This window comes from Hydra viridissima, unplaced genomic scaffold, assembly GCF_058129835.1.
Source record: "Hydra viridissima isolate aposymbiotic clone 2 unplaced genomic scaffold, HvirCarnegie_v1 scaffold_3, whole genome shotgun sequence".
Lineage (NCBI taxonomy): Eukaryota > Metazoa > Cnidaria > Hydrozoa > Anthoathecata > Hydridae > Hydra > Hydra viridissima.
Window position 1 is genome coordinate 1,338,671 of NW_028324302.1, and position 20,150 is coordinate 1,358,820.

A 20,150-nucleotide genomic window follows, 5' to 3' on the forward strand; every position below is an offset into this window, starting at 1 on the left:
TTTTACAAATCCATTTTTACAAATCAATCCATTTGAATCGCTAACCGCAGAATAGCAACAAGTCCACAAATCCTAATTTTACAGGAAAGACAAAAAACTGTTTCGACCCTTTATTTTTAAACTTTGGGTTTTCAATTTTTTCCTAGTTATTCAACAGTTAGTAGGGGTTTGAAAGATATATATATAATTTTTTTAATGTATTTTGTTATGAGTGTAGGACACATTTTCAAACATGGACATGATCCCTTTTTGCAGTAAACGAGGTTTAAAAATAAAAAATAAACTACTAAAATCTTAAAAAGTGATTTATTTAGGCTGCACTAATTAAATAATGCTATTTTATTGTTTTATTATCATAATAAAATGCACACTACAACTTAAGAACGTTATTTATTCAGTTGGTTGATCTTTTTGAATGGGCACAGTAGTTACAGGCCATAACGTTATTTCATTCCAAAATCGGAGCTTTTCAACCGGAATATAAACCAAAGTTTTCTTTATATCTACAATTTTAAGTGGTTGATGGATAATACAGCTGAATAAGCTTTATTAGTTGGTAGTTCAAAGTCTCCTATAGTGTTTCGTAAGCGAAAAATGTCACTTATCAATCCAGCAATATGCATACTGCATATTGCAAGTAGACGTCTTGTTGTGTTTTAGTTTCCATATCATGTAGCTTGGTAAATATTGCCACCATGTCATCCGCCATGTAACTCTTCAAACAGTTTTTCTTGCAACTGAAATAAAAATGAAAAGGTTAGGTCTATCTATGTTTTAATATCTATGTTTGAAAACACATAAGTTAGATTTCTACCAAAAACCAAAGGCATTTCCTAATTACTCAGAAAATTAGACTACTACTAGTAGTAGTAGTTGTTGCATGGCTTTATTTATGTAGTTTTAATGTAACCTAGCTTTGTTCAAATATCGTAAATGCAAAATGTTATGACACATAATCAAACACAGCGGCCAGAAACCTACAAATGTTGTGCATTTCCTTCAGCCAATTTATCTTATGCAAAAGACACGAAAGATAACAGTATTTAAAAAACTTTCTAGATGAATATTACTGAAATATTATAACAATTAATACAAATAAATCGATAAAAGTTTACCTGCAAACATTAGATGATGGTTTCTTGGCAGGTATTGTTTTTCCAACCATGTTTATATGTTCTTTTCCTGCCACTTTAGCCTTCTTAATTACATTCCTTTTATATCTTTCGGAATTTACAACTCCTTTCTTTCTTCTCTTTAAAGAATTGTCATCTTCATATGAATAACTCATTATTAACAAAGAAATTTGTAAGTCACAAGCAAAATGTTATTATTTTATGTTACTAATGTTTACCGCAGAAAAGGAACAAGTCCCGGACGTGTTTCCTTTCTGCGGTAAACGCAAAATTCAAACTGGTGCCATGCCTATAAAAATTATAGCAGTTTTATCCCTTTTAGCAGTAAATAGTGTGTCTTCCTTTTCAAAACTGATTTATGTTAAAAAGTCATTTTTGAATTTTTTGGACTTGTTTCCTTTCTGCAGTTTTTCCTTTTAGCAGTTCATGTATTATGACAATATTACTTGAGTAAAGTTAAGTAGTTTTATTTTTAAAAAAATAAAAAAAAAATATTTTTACGAATATTTATTGAAGTCAGAAGTGGGATAAAGGCAGCATTTAACCTGTTAAAGTCCTACCACTAATAGAAGTTTTCTTTTTCTGACACCACGATGAAATTTAAGGTTATTTGGCATTACAAAGTAAAATAATTTTTTATTATTAAGTTTGTAAAAGTAGAGTTAATGAATAAATGGGCTGCACTACAAAGGTAGATATTGGGCTTGGGCCATTCGCGCACTTTGAGATTATAACTGTAATGTAGGAGAAAAAAATTTTGATGGGAATTTGTGGGTCAGGCTTTAAATCGCTGCTAAAAAGTAGTTATATGGATTGTACAAAGCAAATATAACAGTTGAACTACTGTTTAAAAATAATGCTAAAAAAAGTTAAAAATAGGTTGCTAGAAATTTCTCAACATCTTTATCTAGTTCAACTTCAGATTTAAGTTCAACTTAATACTAGCAAAACAAACCAGAAGCAAGCACCGGTTTCTTAAGAAAAGAATCACCTTATGTTGGTTTGATTATAAAGTAATACTACCCCGTAGTCCTATTTCAATTCTTTTTAAAGTGTTGAACTGCAAAAAAGATACGATGCTCGGTGCCTAAAATTTCAAATTTATGACGAAAATATAAACAGAAGGGGTATTTTTTGCCGAAAATGTAGGTTAATGTATTTAAGCTTAAATATGTATTTAAGCTTAAATATGCATTTAAGCTTAAATATGTATTTAAGCTTAAATTTGTATTAAAAACAAACAACCATGCAAAAAAGAATGAAAGTTATTTGTAAGTCCTATAAAACAAAATATAATGATAATAGTTTGCGCGGTATACAAAGCTCATAATTCATAAAAGATCATAATCAACTTACTTTGTTATATTATTAAATTCTATAAATTCTATTTATTACTTATTATTTTTCTTATTGATTATTATTTTTATTGTTTATACTTTTTAAATTCTTTGCATTGCTGCTGCTATTATTTGTTGTTTTTATGATACTTTTAAATGCTTTTTTATTGTTAATAGTTGTTGTTATTTATTTTCTTACAAGCTGTTATTACTTAATAATAAGTTGCACATACAAACGGTACTCTCATGAAAAAAAAATTGCTCTCATGCAACAACATCTTAACGAAACTTATTTTCAATTCAGATTACCTCATTTTGAACGCATCGATTTTTATTTCGATGAAAAATCAGAAATTCAAATTCTCTTGGGCAAAAACAAATCGCCGAAGTAATACCATACGCTATCATCATTATGTTAAGAAATAAGCTCGAATTTGACCGTTTTAGCAAACTTTGCATGAGCGCGCTCGATCTGTCTACTCAAGTCATAGACAGCATTAGCATTTAAAGTATTAGAAAAACGTTTGTCAATTCTGTGGGAGATTCTATTGAAATCAAATTGAACTTAGCCAAAGGCAGAGCGAAACTTTGCCGAGAATACGTCTCTTTTTGCAATGTTTGCAAATGCAATAGTTTTACTTGTTTTATTATGTAAAGAAAAAAAATCATGCAACACTATCTAATCTTAACAATGTTGATGATGATAACAACTATGCCTCTTGATTTGATTTTTTTATTATTTATGCCGCTCGTTTTCTTGTATCACTTTGTATCAACAAGCTCAATTCATTGATATTTTGTAGATTGAATGTAATCTTGCTTGATTGAATGTAATCTTGAGAAAGGGGTTTTATTTTTATTTTACTGTTTATACTGTTAAAAAAACTGGCTAAAGAAATCTTTAGTTTTTCAAAAACAATTTTAAATAATTTATATTCCAAATAAAAATAAGATCGAAATTCATCCGTTCATTTCGAAAACATCGCAGAGATACAACCGTATTTTATTAGCGATATTTGTTTATTTGAATGCTAAAAACTTAATAAAATACCAGTTATTTGAAATAAAAAGAATGAATGAAAGAAAAAGATATTGCTTGTCATTTAGAGAATCTTGTGAGGCTAAACAAGTATAACCAATAGCAGTAAAATGCTACATTAAAATTACATTTGGAATAAGGAGTTTTTCAGTAACTGACCGGGATCTTGGTCTTGTCTTTTCTATTTCTTACTTACATAAATTTAACGAACCGTTAGTAAAAAAACTTAAGAGAGATGAAATGGAAATGAAATTTGATTTAAAAATTTTTTAAAATAATTAACATTTCCCTGGATATTTTAGAGGAAAAAATGGTGACTTTTGAAAGCAAAAATGGTTGTCCGCAACAAGATGAAACTTTAAATTAAATTTCCAGCATAAAGATGCTGCTGGAACTAATGCCATTAATTTAATGATCACGTGCATCACGTGACATCACGTGATGTTTGATTGATTTGCTGTGTTTTTTTTGTTTTTTTGAATATTTACTCAGCTAATTTGAGCTTGATATGGGCGGATATTTTGAGTTTGAACGGAAATAGTGTGAATATCTTTGTGCAGATAATACGACGATGGGCATTTTTTGAGTGTGAGAGTTGAGAAGATATTGTTTAGTGTTTGGGGAATGTATTTGGTTATGTTTGAGTACGTTAGATATTTGGGTGTTGGGTTGCCCTAAGTGTGGTGTGGGTGTGGTCCGTGCATAATTTGTGTATGGTTCGTGTAAAGGCATCCAGCACTTTAATCTTACGTTAGATTTAAAAACAAAATCTTAATACAATTAATAACAATGTAGTAATTCCTCAATGAAAATTTAAGTCAAATGATAATTATACTTACTTATGGTTCTTCTCGTTTCGTGTAGAAAATACTCTCAAATATTTAACTCGGATATATATATATATATATATATATATATATATATATATATATATATATATATATATATATATTGAGGGAGTAATATAAAATATATAAAGCATTCTTTAAACCTTTGGAGGGTTTAACACAATAAAATTTAGATTTAATACACGTCTCTAACTTTAGTTCTAAAAAAAAAAACTATTTAGCAGTATTAAGAATTAAGACCATTTAAATCTAAATAAGTTTTACTGTACACCAGAACTTTAATAATTTGAGTACATTTAGCAATACTTTCTCTTTAGAAAAACAAAGAAATTGATAAAAATCTGTGCTAAAGTATATTGCTTACCTTCGCATTCCAGATAAGTCTCCTTAAAAAAGTATCCATGCGGACATAAGCATTCAAATGTTCCATTCAAATTTGTACAAACAGAGTTTACATTTTTGCAACTCAACAAACATTCGTCAACATCTTAGAAAATAAAACAAGAGTGATATGCGTTACAGACAAATAAAACACACTTTTAATATCATTTTCAATAGCCACAATTCAAATGCTAAACATTTATTAGAGAACAGATCCTATTAATTCACACATTACACAAATTATCATTAACCATTTGAGTTTTTTCTGACTTTAATAAGCTAAACTGGTGCTACAAATGATCAGATACTCTTATTTCTGACCGATTTCCCTGAGAATGTCACCTCTATGAGGTAAGTATACAAACTTTGGATATTTACCCCATAGAGGTGGCATTCTGAAAACAAGTAAACGTAAAATGTAAAATAAAAAAATGTGCCAAAGCTAGAGAAATAGTTTTTGAAACAAATTTTTTCAAATGTAATAATACAAACTTTGGTTGTTTTTTTAGCTTCAAGATACTATTTGCAAAATAAAATGCAGAACTCAGTGGCTTTTAAAGATTTGGTTCTCAAAATGAAAAAAAAAGTAATTAATTTTTTTATTTACTTTAAGATTCTGGTTATTACAGGACTGTGCTGCACTAGATCAAAATCTTATACAATCATGCTAACCCAAAATGCTGAACTGAATATTCATTCAAAAACTTGCTGAACTGAATATTCATTCAAACATTAAACTCGCTTGGAAACAACTTTTTGATTTCTACACAAATAGCCTAATTAAAGTGTAGTTTTCTCTCGCAATCAACAAGTCACTAAATAGCAATAATTTTCTCTCCTAACTAACTGTCCTTTTTTACAAATTTTCTCCTTTATATATACCCCATGCTTTTCCCAAAATATCCTTCCACAAACCGTCATAAATCTTCACAAACACGTATTTACAATCATTATTGGTAAAAACTATTAAAGCTATTAAATCCCTAACGTCATCAAATGTTGTAGAAGTTTCCGGAATTACACTCCTCCTTGATCCTTACGGATCATCCAAATAGTAATCAAAGTATTTCGAAGGCATGCGCCGTTCCCGACCACTTCGTCGCAAAAGCATGTCGATTTCTTGGGGTCTATCTTCAGCTTCGATACTTTCCTCGTTCGTCTCTAATACATCTTTAATTGGATCTCCTTGGTTTTCAGCGTTCACTTGATTAGTTTCAACATTCATCTCTACTTCCACATCAGGGATAATGTAGGACTGAGTATCATTTCGAGGTCTAATGTGTTTCACATGACGCGGAATGCCGTTCACTTCTATGGTTTGGTTTAACGCATTCCTAGTTACCGTAGCTGGTTGCCACTTTGTATGGCACCTCGTATTTTGTGGTTTCAGCCAGACTTTATTGCCAATTCGAAATCTCTCGTTCATGACATTTCGTGCAATAAGATTCTCTTTTTTCAATCCTTTCACACCAATGGGATAGCTGTATATTTTGCCCATCGGGCTTGCACCATTTTTGTCGGCTGAGACATTGTACCAATATAGGGCTTCCGGTATCGACATTTTTGATCGTTCTGCTATTCTCTTGATCGTACGGTGGTTTCTTTCCAGAATTCCATTTCCTTCAGGGTAATAAGCGGCTCTATATCTAATTTGCACTCCCCAACTATCAAGGAAACTCCTTATCTCTTTAGTTTTAAATGTTGGCTCATTGTCAGTTAATATCTAAGACGGTGCTCCACGTTCACAAAAAACAAGACGGAGTATTCGGACTATGGCAACACTTCCGTATGAGCTCAATAATTGTCGCAACAACGCGTATTTTGAAGGTCCACAATCAATTAGACTCAAAACTTGTCAGTGCCATAATGCGTGATATCCATGGCCAATCTCTCCTAGTTTCCTTCAAGATCCAATTTCCCTTTTTCCCTCCGTATTGGCGCTGGATCTATTGACTGACATGGTTCGCAATTTTTTATCACATTTCGAACATCGTTTTCAGTAGCAGTCGGAATTGTTTTACGAACAAAGTTTAACGTTCGATTCACTCCAAAATATCCAGTTCTTTTGTGTATATCGGAAATAGATTAAGCCTTTGTAGCTGCGACTCCCATACAACTATTCCGACACTCTGACACAGTCAGTTTGTTGAGCCATCTGCTGCGAACTCTAGTTAATGCGTCGGCCAAATTATCTTTAGAAGGAATGAGTTTCACCTCGACACTAACATCGTATTCTTCAATTAGTTGTTGCAACACGCTCAGTCTTATTCGAATCAGCGTTTCACCCGTCGCTTTTGATTTCAACCTTGATTTTCCCGTAAGAAACCCAGTGGTACACAATCATGGAATCGGTAAAAACAGTCACTTTCTTCAGCTTCCACATCAGAGCCATATTCATTCCCCGTATCACAGCGTCTAATTCTCCCATGTTTATATGAACGTCAGACGTTTATTTTCGCAGCCGTGTTGCATCCTCCACAATAGTCTCCCCAACTTGAATAAGAGCACCAATCGCTAAAAAACTGGCATCAACACACACTTTTCCCTCATCACTACGCACAGCCTAATCACCACAAGCAGGCTCGCAGCGTTTCACCTCAGCAAATACTTCCTGAAGCACCCACTTAACGTTCTCATCACAAACTTCATCGTCCCAACCCGTCGTCAGACTGACAGCTTTTCTCTTCAAGAGACTACAAATCATTCGCAACCAAACACACACGGGTAAATGTCTTACCAACTGTCCACAGATTGAAAACACAACTCTCCTGGTTAACTTTTGCGAGATAGCATCAACTCGATTCCCTCTGGACCACATAAGTTTGTTACCAACCATGCGCACACACAATCCTAACACACGAACTCCATTATCATCAATCTGGTCACCTCTTTACTCTCTAAACCATATTTCAAAGAATGCCTCTTGACATAATCAAGACTCACCAAACTTTCGTCTACGAAAATGTCGTCTATATAAGCAGACGTTCCCCTCTTCATCAATTCGTCTTGATCAATGACGGCACTCACAACGGATTTCATGATCATTGGCGCAACATTCAATCCGAAACCAAGTCGTGTCAAGCAATATCTTTTATTTCGAAACACCACTGTTTGGAATGGCCAAAGAGATTTATCAGTTTTTAGTTGAAGATATGCCTTGTGTAAATCGATGATTGCTGGTTTGTTACCCATCCTTCTCCATTCTCTAAGCTTTTCGACACACACATCTGAATCTCTCGTGTATGTCTCAATGAAATCGTTAGCTTCTCTCCAGTTTAGAACAGGTCGGATTTTGTTGTCTTTGTTTCTCTGAATGACAGCCATTAAGGGAATCTGCCCTTTGGGCGGCCCCAATTCATTTTCGTCATACTCTAACAGCCATTTCCGATCAATCCAATCCTGTAGTTCGTTTTCATTGTCTGCTCTAGCGTATGGTGGAATTCCGTACTGTGCCACTTTATTATACAATCTGTTGGGGCCTTCTCCATCTCTCCATTTCCATTTGACTCTCCATTCAACACCATTAAAAATTGCTTCATGATCATTCTTTTTAATTTCGATTTTCTTGACTTTGTTCTTACTCGAAGCCGATGCTCCACAGTAACTCAGTGCGAACTTTGCTTTTCCCAAAGGAGAAACGGATACTCCTCCTAGTAATTTAATGAAACTCATTCCAAGCATCATATCAACTCTAAACGGTTGGAAATCCACTAAAATAACCTCATCACGTGCTTTAATGCCATCTACCTCAAGAGTCACGACCGCTGACCTAGTGCACTGATGAACCTTTCCTTCAAACGTTACTACCTTTTGAGAGTTTGAGTACCTACATTGATTTTTGGGCAGGAAATTTTTATTCAAAATTGTCTTCAAACACCCTGTGTCTACTAAAGCTGTCGCAACCATACCATTAACTTTCAAACAAACAACAGATAATGCGCTCTTTCCACCGATGTTCAGGTAGCGCAGATTCCTCGCTCCTGCAATCGTTTCCCTGCAGCTTCCAGCATTTCGATGCAATATGTCCTTCCTCCCCACATTTAAAACATCTAACGGTCTTCGGAGACAGGTTCTTCGCAAGCAAACAGTTCTTTGCAATTTGATTCAAACCTTTACAGTTGTAACACACTAATGCAGTTTTTGTAGCATGGCGTCTAGATTCAGCGCCAACAGCATCACTGTCAATCACATTTGCGCAGTTCATAGCAGCTCTCACTCTGGGTAACATTATATCAATCGGGTCCATCACGGCTCGAAATCTTGATGATAAGACTTCTGGCAGACCCACAACAAATGCCAAACGCACAGACTCCTCTGGTAATTTTGCAAGATAGGCTAATCGTCTTAAATCAGCCAAAAACACATCGATTTTTTCTCCGTCACATAATTTTCGTTTTGCAAACAGTTCATATGCAGTGTAGGCATCTATAGAAAACGCCGCTAATAACACAGGCTCTACTTCCACTACATCTTTTTTGACTTCCGCGGTTAAAGCATCGTACACTGCATAAGCAGCTTCTCTGAGAAGAATCGGAAAAATTAGTTCAAGCTTTAAGTTCTGAATTTCTGCAATCACTTTCGTTCGTTGAATCCAAACAGCAGCATCCGAAGTGCCATCATACGTTTCAAACATATCAAATAATCTCGTTCTTTGTTCCATGCCCGCTTAGCTTGTAGTTTTTTCTCGCAATCAAAAAGTCACTAAATAGCAATAATTTTCTCTCCTAACGGTCCTTTTTTACAAATTTTCTCCTTTATATATACCCCATGCTTTTCCCTAAATATCCTTCCACAAACCGTCATAAATCTTCAAAAACACGTATTTACAATCATTATTGGTAAAAACTATTAAAGCTATTAAATCCCTAACGTCATCAAATGTTCTAGAACTTTCCGGAATTACATAAAGTAACAAATTCTAGAGGGGATGGTATTAAATATCATTATGTGATGTATTGGAAAAACTTACCAGTCTTAAGTTACTTGCATTCATTCAAGCACTTTGAAAAGGTTGGAATCAATTAAGTGAAAGGGTTTTGGTAACGTAAATGCTATAAAATTTGTATTTGTCTGAGACATGAAGATGACAAAAATTATGATAAATTACAGTCTAACTCAAGTTCACACTCATGAACATGGTGTAATGTGGAGACTAAAACTCTTAGGAACTTAGAAAACTATTTGAAGAATATGTCTTTATAGAACGTTTGCTCTATAAAGACATATCTTCAAAGATTCAGGAAATCAGCTGGTGAGTTGTCAAATGCAAAAATATCTGGCAACATTCATAAACCAACACCCTGAATATAAGAATACTCTTATTCTGAAAATCATTCCACCAATCAATCTTTATCAATTGTTTGGTTTTGTCAACAATTTATTTATAATAGTAAAAGTAGCCAATTGCACTTCCAATTCCAAAAAGGTGCGACACTGAACTGGTAGCTAACTATGTTGATAAAATCAACTTCTTTTGTCTGGATATGAAGAATGCAAGTGTTACTAAAAAAGCCAATGCAATCTTTTTTCATATTAAGGGCTTCATCAGCCTCTGAAAAGCTTATACACTAGAACTTTCACCATCTTCTGCAAAAGTGTAAAAGGACTATTGATCATCCAGAATACCCAAAAAGACCATATATACTGTAAATAAACTATTGAATATAAAACTCCTCTCATTTAAATTTTGAAGCAAAGATTTTGATTTGTTTTATTTTCGATAAATTCATATAACAGGTTTACATGAGAGGGATGATAGGTTAAAAAATAAAAGTTTAGAAAAAACCAGAGTCATTTTATTATTTGAGTTTTCATTAAGGATTAGAAGTTATTGTTAAAAAGAAATAAAGAATTATTTAGAGATTTGTTATACTTAATTTTCATTTCCATTTTATGTCTTGAGACTGATGTATACTTTTGTATTGAGAAGGCATAGATAAGTATTCTGTTGTTTTATTCTAACAGCCGGAAAGAAAAAGGAAGAAAATAAATACAGTTTTAAAAGTAGTGGCTAACAAAACTGTAAAGTTGACACTTCCCTTATAAATATTGTTATAAACTCTTGAGAGAGTCAAGTTGACTAACCGTGGAATATTTAATGTTTTTGACTTTACACGTGTATTAAAAATACAAGCATTACTTTGAAGTTTTGCATGTATTCTTAAATTTGAATAAAATTAAGAAGCTCATCTTTTACTGATATTTTAAAAACTACTAAAAACAAAAGTGCATGGTTTTCTTTTTTACCTTGGCATTCCAAAACTGTATGGTTAAAAAAGTATCCACTTGGGCAATAACATTCAAATGTTCCATTCAAATTGGTACAAGTAGAGTTTGTATACTTGCAGCTCACAGAACATTCATCAAAATCTAAAAAAAATACAAATAAGCATATATTGCAGAAAAATAGAAAATAAAGAAACTATTAACCATGAACAATTAGACCTATTGCTAGATTTGTCTTTGAAAAACCATTTAAATCTGAATAAAAGGTTTTAATGCAAACTATATTTACAATATTTCAAAGAAACTGTCAAACAAATACACTTTAGGTAGTTTCTTTCATGCAATTCAATTACAACTAGAAAATCTAAACTTATAAAAAAAATGCAGCCATATGAAGAATATCAACTAACCTTGACATTCTCTAATTGTGTCATCAAAGTTATATCCCTGTGGACATATGCATTTAAATGTTCCATTCAAATTTGTACAAGTTGAGTTTTGGTATAAGCAGCTTACTGAACATTCATCAGAATCTAAATACACATAAAAAAAGTAATTACAACAGGCAATACAAGAAAAAGTTCATTCAAATGACTCTTCTAAGTCAACTAGAATTCAGTTATAAAATGAAAATTAGGGGAAAAAACATCTCCGAAAAGTTGAGTCTATTTAGCTTCTCGTAACTTCAGAAAAACAGAAAAAAGTTTAAGTTATCATAAATATATAAGTTTACAGAAGGATTCACATTGGCACTCCAAAACTGACTCATTGAAAAAATAACCTTGTGGACAAGTGCATTTAAACGCTCCATTCAAGTTTAGGCACGTAGAGTTGTTATACCTGCAGCTTACCAAACATTCATCAAAGTCTAAAGTTATATAAAACAACATACATTGTAAATGATTGGAGTAAGTGTTAAAAGTTTAAGCTCTTCAAAGAAGAAAAGAAGTTTGCTTTTAAGTAGAGTTTTTAAAATCTCTCTCAAACATTTTGAGTGTATGAAAATAAACTTACAAGCATATAAACATGAGAAATAAAGCTTATTAAAAATCATAGAAGTAGGGAAGAATATTTATCAACCTTGACAATCTCTGATTGTGTCATTAAAATGGTATCCCTGTGGACATGAGCATTCAAATGTTCCATTCAAATTTCTGCAAGTTGAGTATTGGTGCATGCAGCTTACTGAACATTCGTCAAAATCTAAAAGTATTCAAAAAAAGTATGCAACACAGGTAATACAAATAAATGTTCCTTGCATCCTTGCTCTTCAAAGTTGTCAAATATTATGCTTTAAAACATTTATGCTTAATTGCATTGATCTAAACTTAAATTTAGAAACACAGAAAAAAACCAAAAGAGTAATGTTGTAAGAAATGAAATTTACCTTGGCATTCTAAAAGTGTGTGATTGAAAAAGTATCCCTGTGGACAAATGCAATTAAATGTTCTTTTTAAATTTACACAAGTAGAGTTTGGATATTTACAGCTGAGCAAGCATTCATCAATATCTGAGAAAATTAAAATGATACTTGTGCAAGATAAAAGTTAAAGTAGACAATAGTTTTAAGATAGAGATGCATGCATAATAGGCATTAAGAGCAAAGTATTTATTGCATCAGCTCTTCAAAGCCAAATAGAATTTTGCTGTAAAGCAGAAGTTTAGAAAAAAAATCTTCTAAAACTTGTGTACATTAGCTAGCGTTAAGTTAAGAAACAGAAAAAAAGCTATAGTTATAATAAAGTATAGCTGTATGAACAGAAAATTAATCACCTTGGCATTCTAAAACTGAGTCATTGTAAAAGTATCCCTGTGGACAAATCCAATTAAATGTTCCATTCAAATTTATACAAGTGGAGTTTGGATATTTACAGCTTACCAAGCATTCATCAATGTCTGAGAAATATAAAGTACATACTTGAACAAGAAGTACATATTTTTGAAAAAAAGAGAAAGACAATTATTTTGAACATCAGAACTACATCTTTCAGATTCTTGATGATAATTATGCTTAAAACATTTGAAATCATTCTGCAGCATAATCAATCTTAGAATTTAAATATGCATGTTCTATGAACTGCAATTAATTTAGTTACTAAAGGTCTACTAGAGTTATTAGGTACATTTGATGGTTGATATGTTCACGTAAGCTGCATAGCAACTGCCTAAATTCTATAGCAACACAAAGTTAGAAAGTTTCAAAACCAAATATTACTTACACCAAAATTACTTATATACTGATTTATCTTACTGCCATCTGATGATGATGCTAGTTCTATATTGGTTGCTTGGTGCACCTGAGCTTTAAATTAATACTGAATTTCCTATAGCTACAAATCCTTCTTTGTTTCATAACTTACTGAGCCTTATAATAACACATATATAAGCTAAATATGTTAACAATACAACTACCGACATAGCAGGAATTTTAGTTCTTAAAGAATATTGCGAACACCTTCTGTTAATTTAGTTTTTGATCCTAACAAGTTGAAAATAGTTAGCTCAGATTAGAAGAACAATTGCAAAACAAATCATAGTTGGTTTTGTACCGCAATAATGAGAAAAGCGTTTAGATTTTTAAACATTTACTGTGAGTGTTAACCTTCCTTTAAAGCAACCAATAATGCAGTAAAAGAAACAACATATTTATGACCATTTAACTTGACCAATTGTTTCTTCTACAACAGCAGCTGATATTGAAGCATTCAATTAAATGTTATAAAACTAAGGGTGGAATGCAACAACCGAACTTCAAATTTAAAGTCGAACATCAAATCTGAAGTGGGACTTGAAAGAATGCATAAAGCGAACTTCAACTCAGACTTGAAAACCACCACAAACAGACCGTTTTCAAGTCTGACTTCAAACCAGACTTGAGAGAGCAAAAATTCTGAAGTCTGACTTTAACGGAATTCATGAAGCGAACTTGATCTGAAATCAGACTTGAAAAACGAGAACTTTTGAATTTTTAAGTCATTTTTTCAAGTCTGCTCCAGACCAATCTTGAAATCAAACTTGAAAAAAAAAAAGAAAAATTGCCATTATCATTATACTGATGCGTAACAAAACTTTACTATTACTATATAACTTATTACAACCTTTTCAAATATGAAAATTAGTAACTTGGGTATATTAACGTAAATAATTTAGAAGATTACATTGTGAAAGTAAGGTAAGTATGGGTATTAAGGCCCGGCGGGTAATAAGGCCTACTAATCCAAAGTTAGGGAAAAAATAAATTGTGAAACTTTTTTTCGACATTAAAATATTAGACTTATCTGGTTTTATCACTGGCAGCAAAAAAAAATCAGCATTTCTTTACCGCGCGTTTGACAAAGCAAGATTACTTTGTTAGTTTCGTCAAAAATTGCTTAAGTCTAATTTTTAAGATACATGTTTTTACATTTTAAAATATTTTATAAAGCTTCTATTTTTTTCAATTACATTTATTTGCATTAAGTACTTATTCGTTATCATTACTCATCATGTAATATTTATGCAAGTGTTGAAACAAAAGGATAGATTATCGATAAACGTAACAGGTTCAAAGCGAGTAATAAGGCCCACTAAAAATCGGGTAATAAGGCCCAAACACGAGGTCAGCGGTAATAATAAAAGAAATGCGCTAAACTTTCGTTTAGCGTTACAAAAGAATTTATTAAGAAAAGTAATTAAAACAAACAACTTGAAACTGACTTAAGTTTAGCGTAAATAAAAGAAATAGTTAAGAAAAGTAATTTATACAAAGAATAAACAACAAACTTTAGTGTAAATAAATAAAATTGTTAAATATTAGTTACAAAAACGTTGTTGTTCTGGAATTTATAGATTTTATACTTTTACTACTTTTGAAAAAATTTATTTTTTACTTTTTAATCAATATATAAAATGTTGTTTTTTAAAAGAAAAAATTATATATTTATTTTTATAGACTTAAATACTATTTATTAAAAAAATATATATTTAAAATATTGTCTTTGGAAATGGCAACTGCTAATGGAAAAAGTAGAGCTAATTGGACAGAAGGTCAATTGCAGAAGGCTTTCAAAGCTGTGCAAAACGGAGCATCGCAAAGAGAAGCTGCCATAAAATACAAAATTCCTCGTAGAACTCTACGAAATCACTTGTGTACAGGATCCCAGAAAAAGTCTTTAGGAAGAAAAACTACGCTTTCTAGTGAGCAGGAGCAAAATTTAGTGTCAAGAATTTTCAGGTTGTCAGACATTGGTATGCCAATAACACCAAAACTCTTGAGGGCATATGCTTTTGAGTTTGTCGAAGCAAACAATATTAATCATTGCTTCAATGTCAACAAAAAACTGGCAGGTAGAGACTGGTGTAATAGTTTCTTAAGGCGCTACCCAAAAATTAGCTGCCGAAAGGCGCAATTTATGAACCCAGCAAGGGCACAAAAAATGAATCCGTTTATTGTTAAGGACTATTTCACCAAATTAGAAAAACCAATGTCATTGCATGGCTTTTTTAATACTCCAGAAAGGCTCTAAAACATGGATGAAAAAGGAGTCAGGCTTACAGTTCATCACCAACAAGCTGTTTTAGTACAACGGGGAGCGAAGAGAGTTCATCTTGTTGCTCAGGAACATGCAGAAAATGTGACTGTAGTTGGCTGTGCCAATGCTATGGGAAGTGCTATACCTCCAATGGTGCTTTTCAAAGGTATTCGCCTGAAGAGTGAATTCAGTGATGATTTGCCTCCAGGTTCAACTACATTAATGACGGAGAAGGGGTCGATGACCATCGAATCCTTTCTTATATGGCTTGACCACTTCAATAAATATAAAACAAGTGGAGAGACTCGGTTAATTATTGATGGTGCTGCTTCCCATATTAATATTCGAATAGTTGAAAAGGCGGAAAGCTTTGGGATTCACATCTTTTGCTTACCAAGCAATACTACCCATGAATTGCAGCCCATGGACAAATCTGTCTTTAAAGCTTTCGAGTCCTATTGGGATGAAGAAGTCATGAAATATTTAAGGACACATCCAGATAGAAGAATAACCAAATCTCTATTTGGCAAACTTTTTACACCAGCATGGAACAAGTGCATGTCAATTGGGAATATTACAAGTGGTTTCAGGGCTACTGGGATTTATCCTTTTAACCCAAATGCCATTCCAGATACTGCTTTTTTGCCAAGTATTTTGACAGAAATTGATAGTGCATCTTTTAACACGTGCCTTACTGAATCTGGTCCTTCACCTGCTTCAGTCACCCAACCCAGTCTCTCAACAGTTTCAGTCGATCAACCTGAAATTAATCTTAATGCAAGTTTCAATGATTTAATGCCGAGTCCTGCTAAAAAGAAAAATATGGCTATGGTCGGTCGCAAAAAAAGTTTTAACTATGTTGCTAAAGCCCTAACGAAAGAAGATTTTCAATCTTCTACTTCTAAAGCTGTTAATAATAAGAATAAGGGCAAAGGAAAAGCAAATGTTTCTAAAGACCTGAAAAAAGATTATTCTCAATCTTCCACTTCTAAAGCTGTTAATAAAAAGAATAAAGGCAAAGGAAAACCAAGTGCAAAGAAAAGTAAGTCTGTAAGTGTGGATGTGAATGATTGGTTTTGTTTGTTATGCCAGCAAAAGTCTGTAGAAAGTATGCGACAATGTTGTAAATGTAAAGTATGGTACCACGAGGGGTGCATGGGGTATGATTCTGAAGATGAGGAAGAATTAGTGTGTCCATTCTGCGAAGAATAATGTTTTTCTTTGTAACATTTCTTTATTGAATTTTTTAATTTTCTGTTGTTATTCACTGTTGTATAAAAAATTGATTCTTTTAAAGTATATAAATATGCAAGATTACTTATTTTTTTATAAATGTGAGATAAACTATGCATTAAAAGAATGTTTCCAAACTTTTTTCTGGTTTTTCTTTATTTATTTTTTGTATTTTTTACATGGGCCTTATTACCCCCATAAGGGGTAATAAGGCCCAATTAAGGTATGCTACAAAAACATGAATAACTTTTGTTATAATTATTTCCTCAATATGCAGATAAGATTTTTACATCAAGGAATGATTAATCTTAAGCAGCAATCGAAAATATTTTTTTTAAATAAATTTTTAAAGCCTAAATGACCAAAAGTCTGTTAGGTGGGCCTTAATACCCATACTTACCTTATATCTGTCAATGAATTCATTACAGAAAACTGAAGACCAACATTGTGAAAACGCGTGTCTTTTAAAACATCCTGTAACTCGTATGTAATGATCCAACATGCAGGCCCAGATTTACCCACAGGCAGGCTAGGCACTGCCTAGGGCCCCAAGATTTAGGGAGCCCCCAAGTATCAGGAGATCCAATTCCAAAACAAATAAAAATTTGAATTGAAAACTTTTGATGAAAAATCAACAATTGTATTGAAAACAAAGTGAACGTTTTATATTTTGAGTTTGCACATAAACGTTCATAATTTCAAATTATTCATATGAAAAACATGTTTTTCTACAGGCGCCAACTCTTAAAAATTACTTTCGTAATTTTTTAGTGAAAACATACATCCCTTCCTTGTTTATTCATAATTTGTGAAGTTATAATGTAGGGTATAATCAAATTTTGAAATAGAAATCGAATTTCAACTTAATAAGTTGAAATTTGAATTCTATTTTTACAGAATAAACTAGAAACTTAGATTAAAAATGTATTTTTAAGTATAGTACCATTCAAAAATTAATGTAAGAATTTAATTAGTGCATTATTTCATTCAAAAAGTTACCAAAGCTTGATCAGTTTTTCATTAAAGTAAATGAAAATGCTACTGGATTGGAAACAAATAATTTGTCAGCAATCACTGAAACATCAACTGTAACTTATTGTGAATCATCTCTAATAAGTGCAATAACTTTAAATGATCTGAGTGCTCAAATTAATAGACAGAGTGATGCCGGACTATGGGCTGATTTGTCTATGTAGAATGTTGACTCCTGGATTCAAATGGGGCCTGAAGTCTGTCAGAATATAAATTACACATTTTTGGCTTCAAAAACGTCGAATGCAAAAAACGATCGCTGTTGCTCAAAAAACCTTTTCACTAGCAAAAAAGCCAATGGTGAAGAATTTAAACGAGAATGGTTAATATATTCACCATCGTTAGGTAGTGTGTTTTGCTTTGTGTGCAAGCTGTTTAGAGTTTCTTAGCTCGCTCTAGCAACGCATGGATTTAGAGACTGGAAAAATTCGTTTTCATCGTTAAAAAGTCATGAGAATTCACCCGAACATAGAGAAGCTTTGATGAAATATTTAGAGCGTAAAAAGAATTATAGTGTAAAAGATCAGCTGGAATCTGATATCAGAAAGGAACGAAATTACTGGTGACAAGTTTTGAAACGAGTAGTAGCAGTGATTTGTAATTTAATAGAAAAACACTTGGCTTTCAGAGGATCCAACAAAAGTTTTGGCAAAGAATCCAATGGTAATTTTGTAGGATTACTGGAGATTTTTTCGAAGTTTGACCCTTTTCTATCTGAACATTTGGAAAATTATGGAAATGTTGGATCAGGAAAAAATAATTATTTGTCAAAGACTGTTTGTGACAAAATCGTTGCACTGATGGCCAAGGATGTTTTACAGTAGATTAGCAACGAAGAAAATAGTTCAAAATATTTTGATTTACCCGTCGATTCTACACCAGACATTAGTCACAAAGATCAGCTTTGTATTATCTTGAGATATGTTAATGATACAACATTTGAACCAATTGAAAGATGTATCGATTTTGTTCAAATTGAGGATCAATCGGGTGAGAAATTAGTTGAAGTAACCATCAACTTTTTGGATTCAACTCTCAGCTTGGACATATCCAACTGTAGATTACAATCATATGACAACGCGCCAAACATGTCTGAAAAATATAAAGGTATGAAGACGAAAATTTTGAATATCAATAAGTTGGCCACCTTTTTGCCGTGTGCTACACATTAATTGAATTTAGTGGGTTCATCTGGTTTTGATTGCTGTATAGAGTCAATTAATTTTTTCGGAATAGTTCAACAAATATATAACTTTTTTTCGTCATCAACCAAACGATGGACTGTTCTAGAGAAATTTTCGGATAGGTCTGTTAAATCTGTCTAAAATCCGATGGAGTGCTCGTGGAGACTCTGTGAATACAATATCGAAACTACGAAGGCATAAAAGATTCTTTGAATGAAATTGCGGAAGATTCAAGTTTTGACTCGAATTCGACTGAGTCGAATAAACTTAGTTTCAAAATGTCTACAAGATTCAAAAATTACCCTAGACACTTGTTCAAATTTATACTCATCTCTTGGTCATTTTTTTGATAAATTAGTTGGCAATTATGTGTAATTGGAGCAGAGGCAAAAAAGTTGCTTCCAGACACCGACTACACAATGAAAAGGCAACGAAAAAACAAAAGATTTCCAGATGAATCTCAAACACCACAAACCAAATTGACTCCTAAATAAGCAATTCAAACAAGTATATTTGAAAAAAGTTTGAAAATACTCAGTGTAAATTTAAAATGACGGGCTACAGCTTATCAGAATATTTTCGCACTATTTGGATTTTTGACAAATTTAAACATATCCTATGAGGATTTAAAAACTAACGTCCAAAAAATTATCGAGCAATACAGTGAAGACATCGATGAAGCTTTGTATAATGAACTAGTTCATATACATAATTATATTAAGTTAACCTGCAAAAGTGAAGATTTACCTATAAGTCATTTATCATTATAAAAAATTATAAAAGAAAAAAAAAAAGATTGTGTTTCCAAATTCCGAAAAATTTTTAAGAATCTATATATGTTTGATGTTCACTAACTTTTCTGGAGAACGAAGTTTTTAAAAGTTAAAACTTACGAAAAATTTTTTAAGATCAGCTATGATACAAAATACATTAAATAATTTTTCATTGTTTTCAAAATTGATTTCGACAAATTGATTGAAGAATTTGCTAAGAAAAAGTGTAGAAAAAAGTTAATCTAAAGTTTGAAAATAAAACATATTTTCACATACCAAAGTCCTTTTTTTAAATTTCATTGAGTGTTAGTATTTGAAGTTGCTTTTAAAAGTACATTCTTGATTCTTGAATAAAGGATTATTATATCAATTTAGGGGCTCCAAAATTTTAATAAGCCTAGGGCCCCAAATGAGGTAAATCCGGGCCTGCCAACGTGTCATATTTTGATGCCAT

At 32.3% G+C, this 20,150-nt stretch overlaps 1 protein-coding gene across 1 annotated transcript in view; it reads right to left on the reverse strand.

Moving 5' to 3' along the window:
- Window positions 1-4,390: 4,390 nt before the first annotated feature.
- LOC149890540 (uncharacterized) overlaps window positions 4,391-20,150 on the reverse strand; it is a 45,740-nt gene continuing 29,980 nt past the window's right edge. Inside the window, exons 9-16 of the mRNA XM_090081151.1 lie at window positions 12,737-12,859; window positions 12,351-12,473; window positions 12,044-12,166; window positions 11,745-11,831; window positions 11,374-11,496; window positions 10,985-11,107; window positions 4,722-4,844; window positions 4,391-4,557 (exon numbers count right to left, since the gene is read on the reverse strand). Coding sequence (XP_089937277.1) covers window positions 4,391-4,557; window positions 4,722-4,844; window positions 10,985-11,107; window positions 11,374-11,496; window positions 11,745-11,831; window positions 12,044-12,166; window positions 12,351-12,473; window positions 12,737-12,859 — 992 coding nt within the window. The remainder of the gene's footprint in view (window positions 4,558-4,721; window positions 4,845-10,984; window positions 11,108-11,373; window positions 11,497-11,744; window positions 11,832-12,043; window positions 12,167-12,350; window positions 12,474-12,736; window positions 12,860-20,150) is intronic.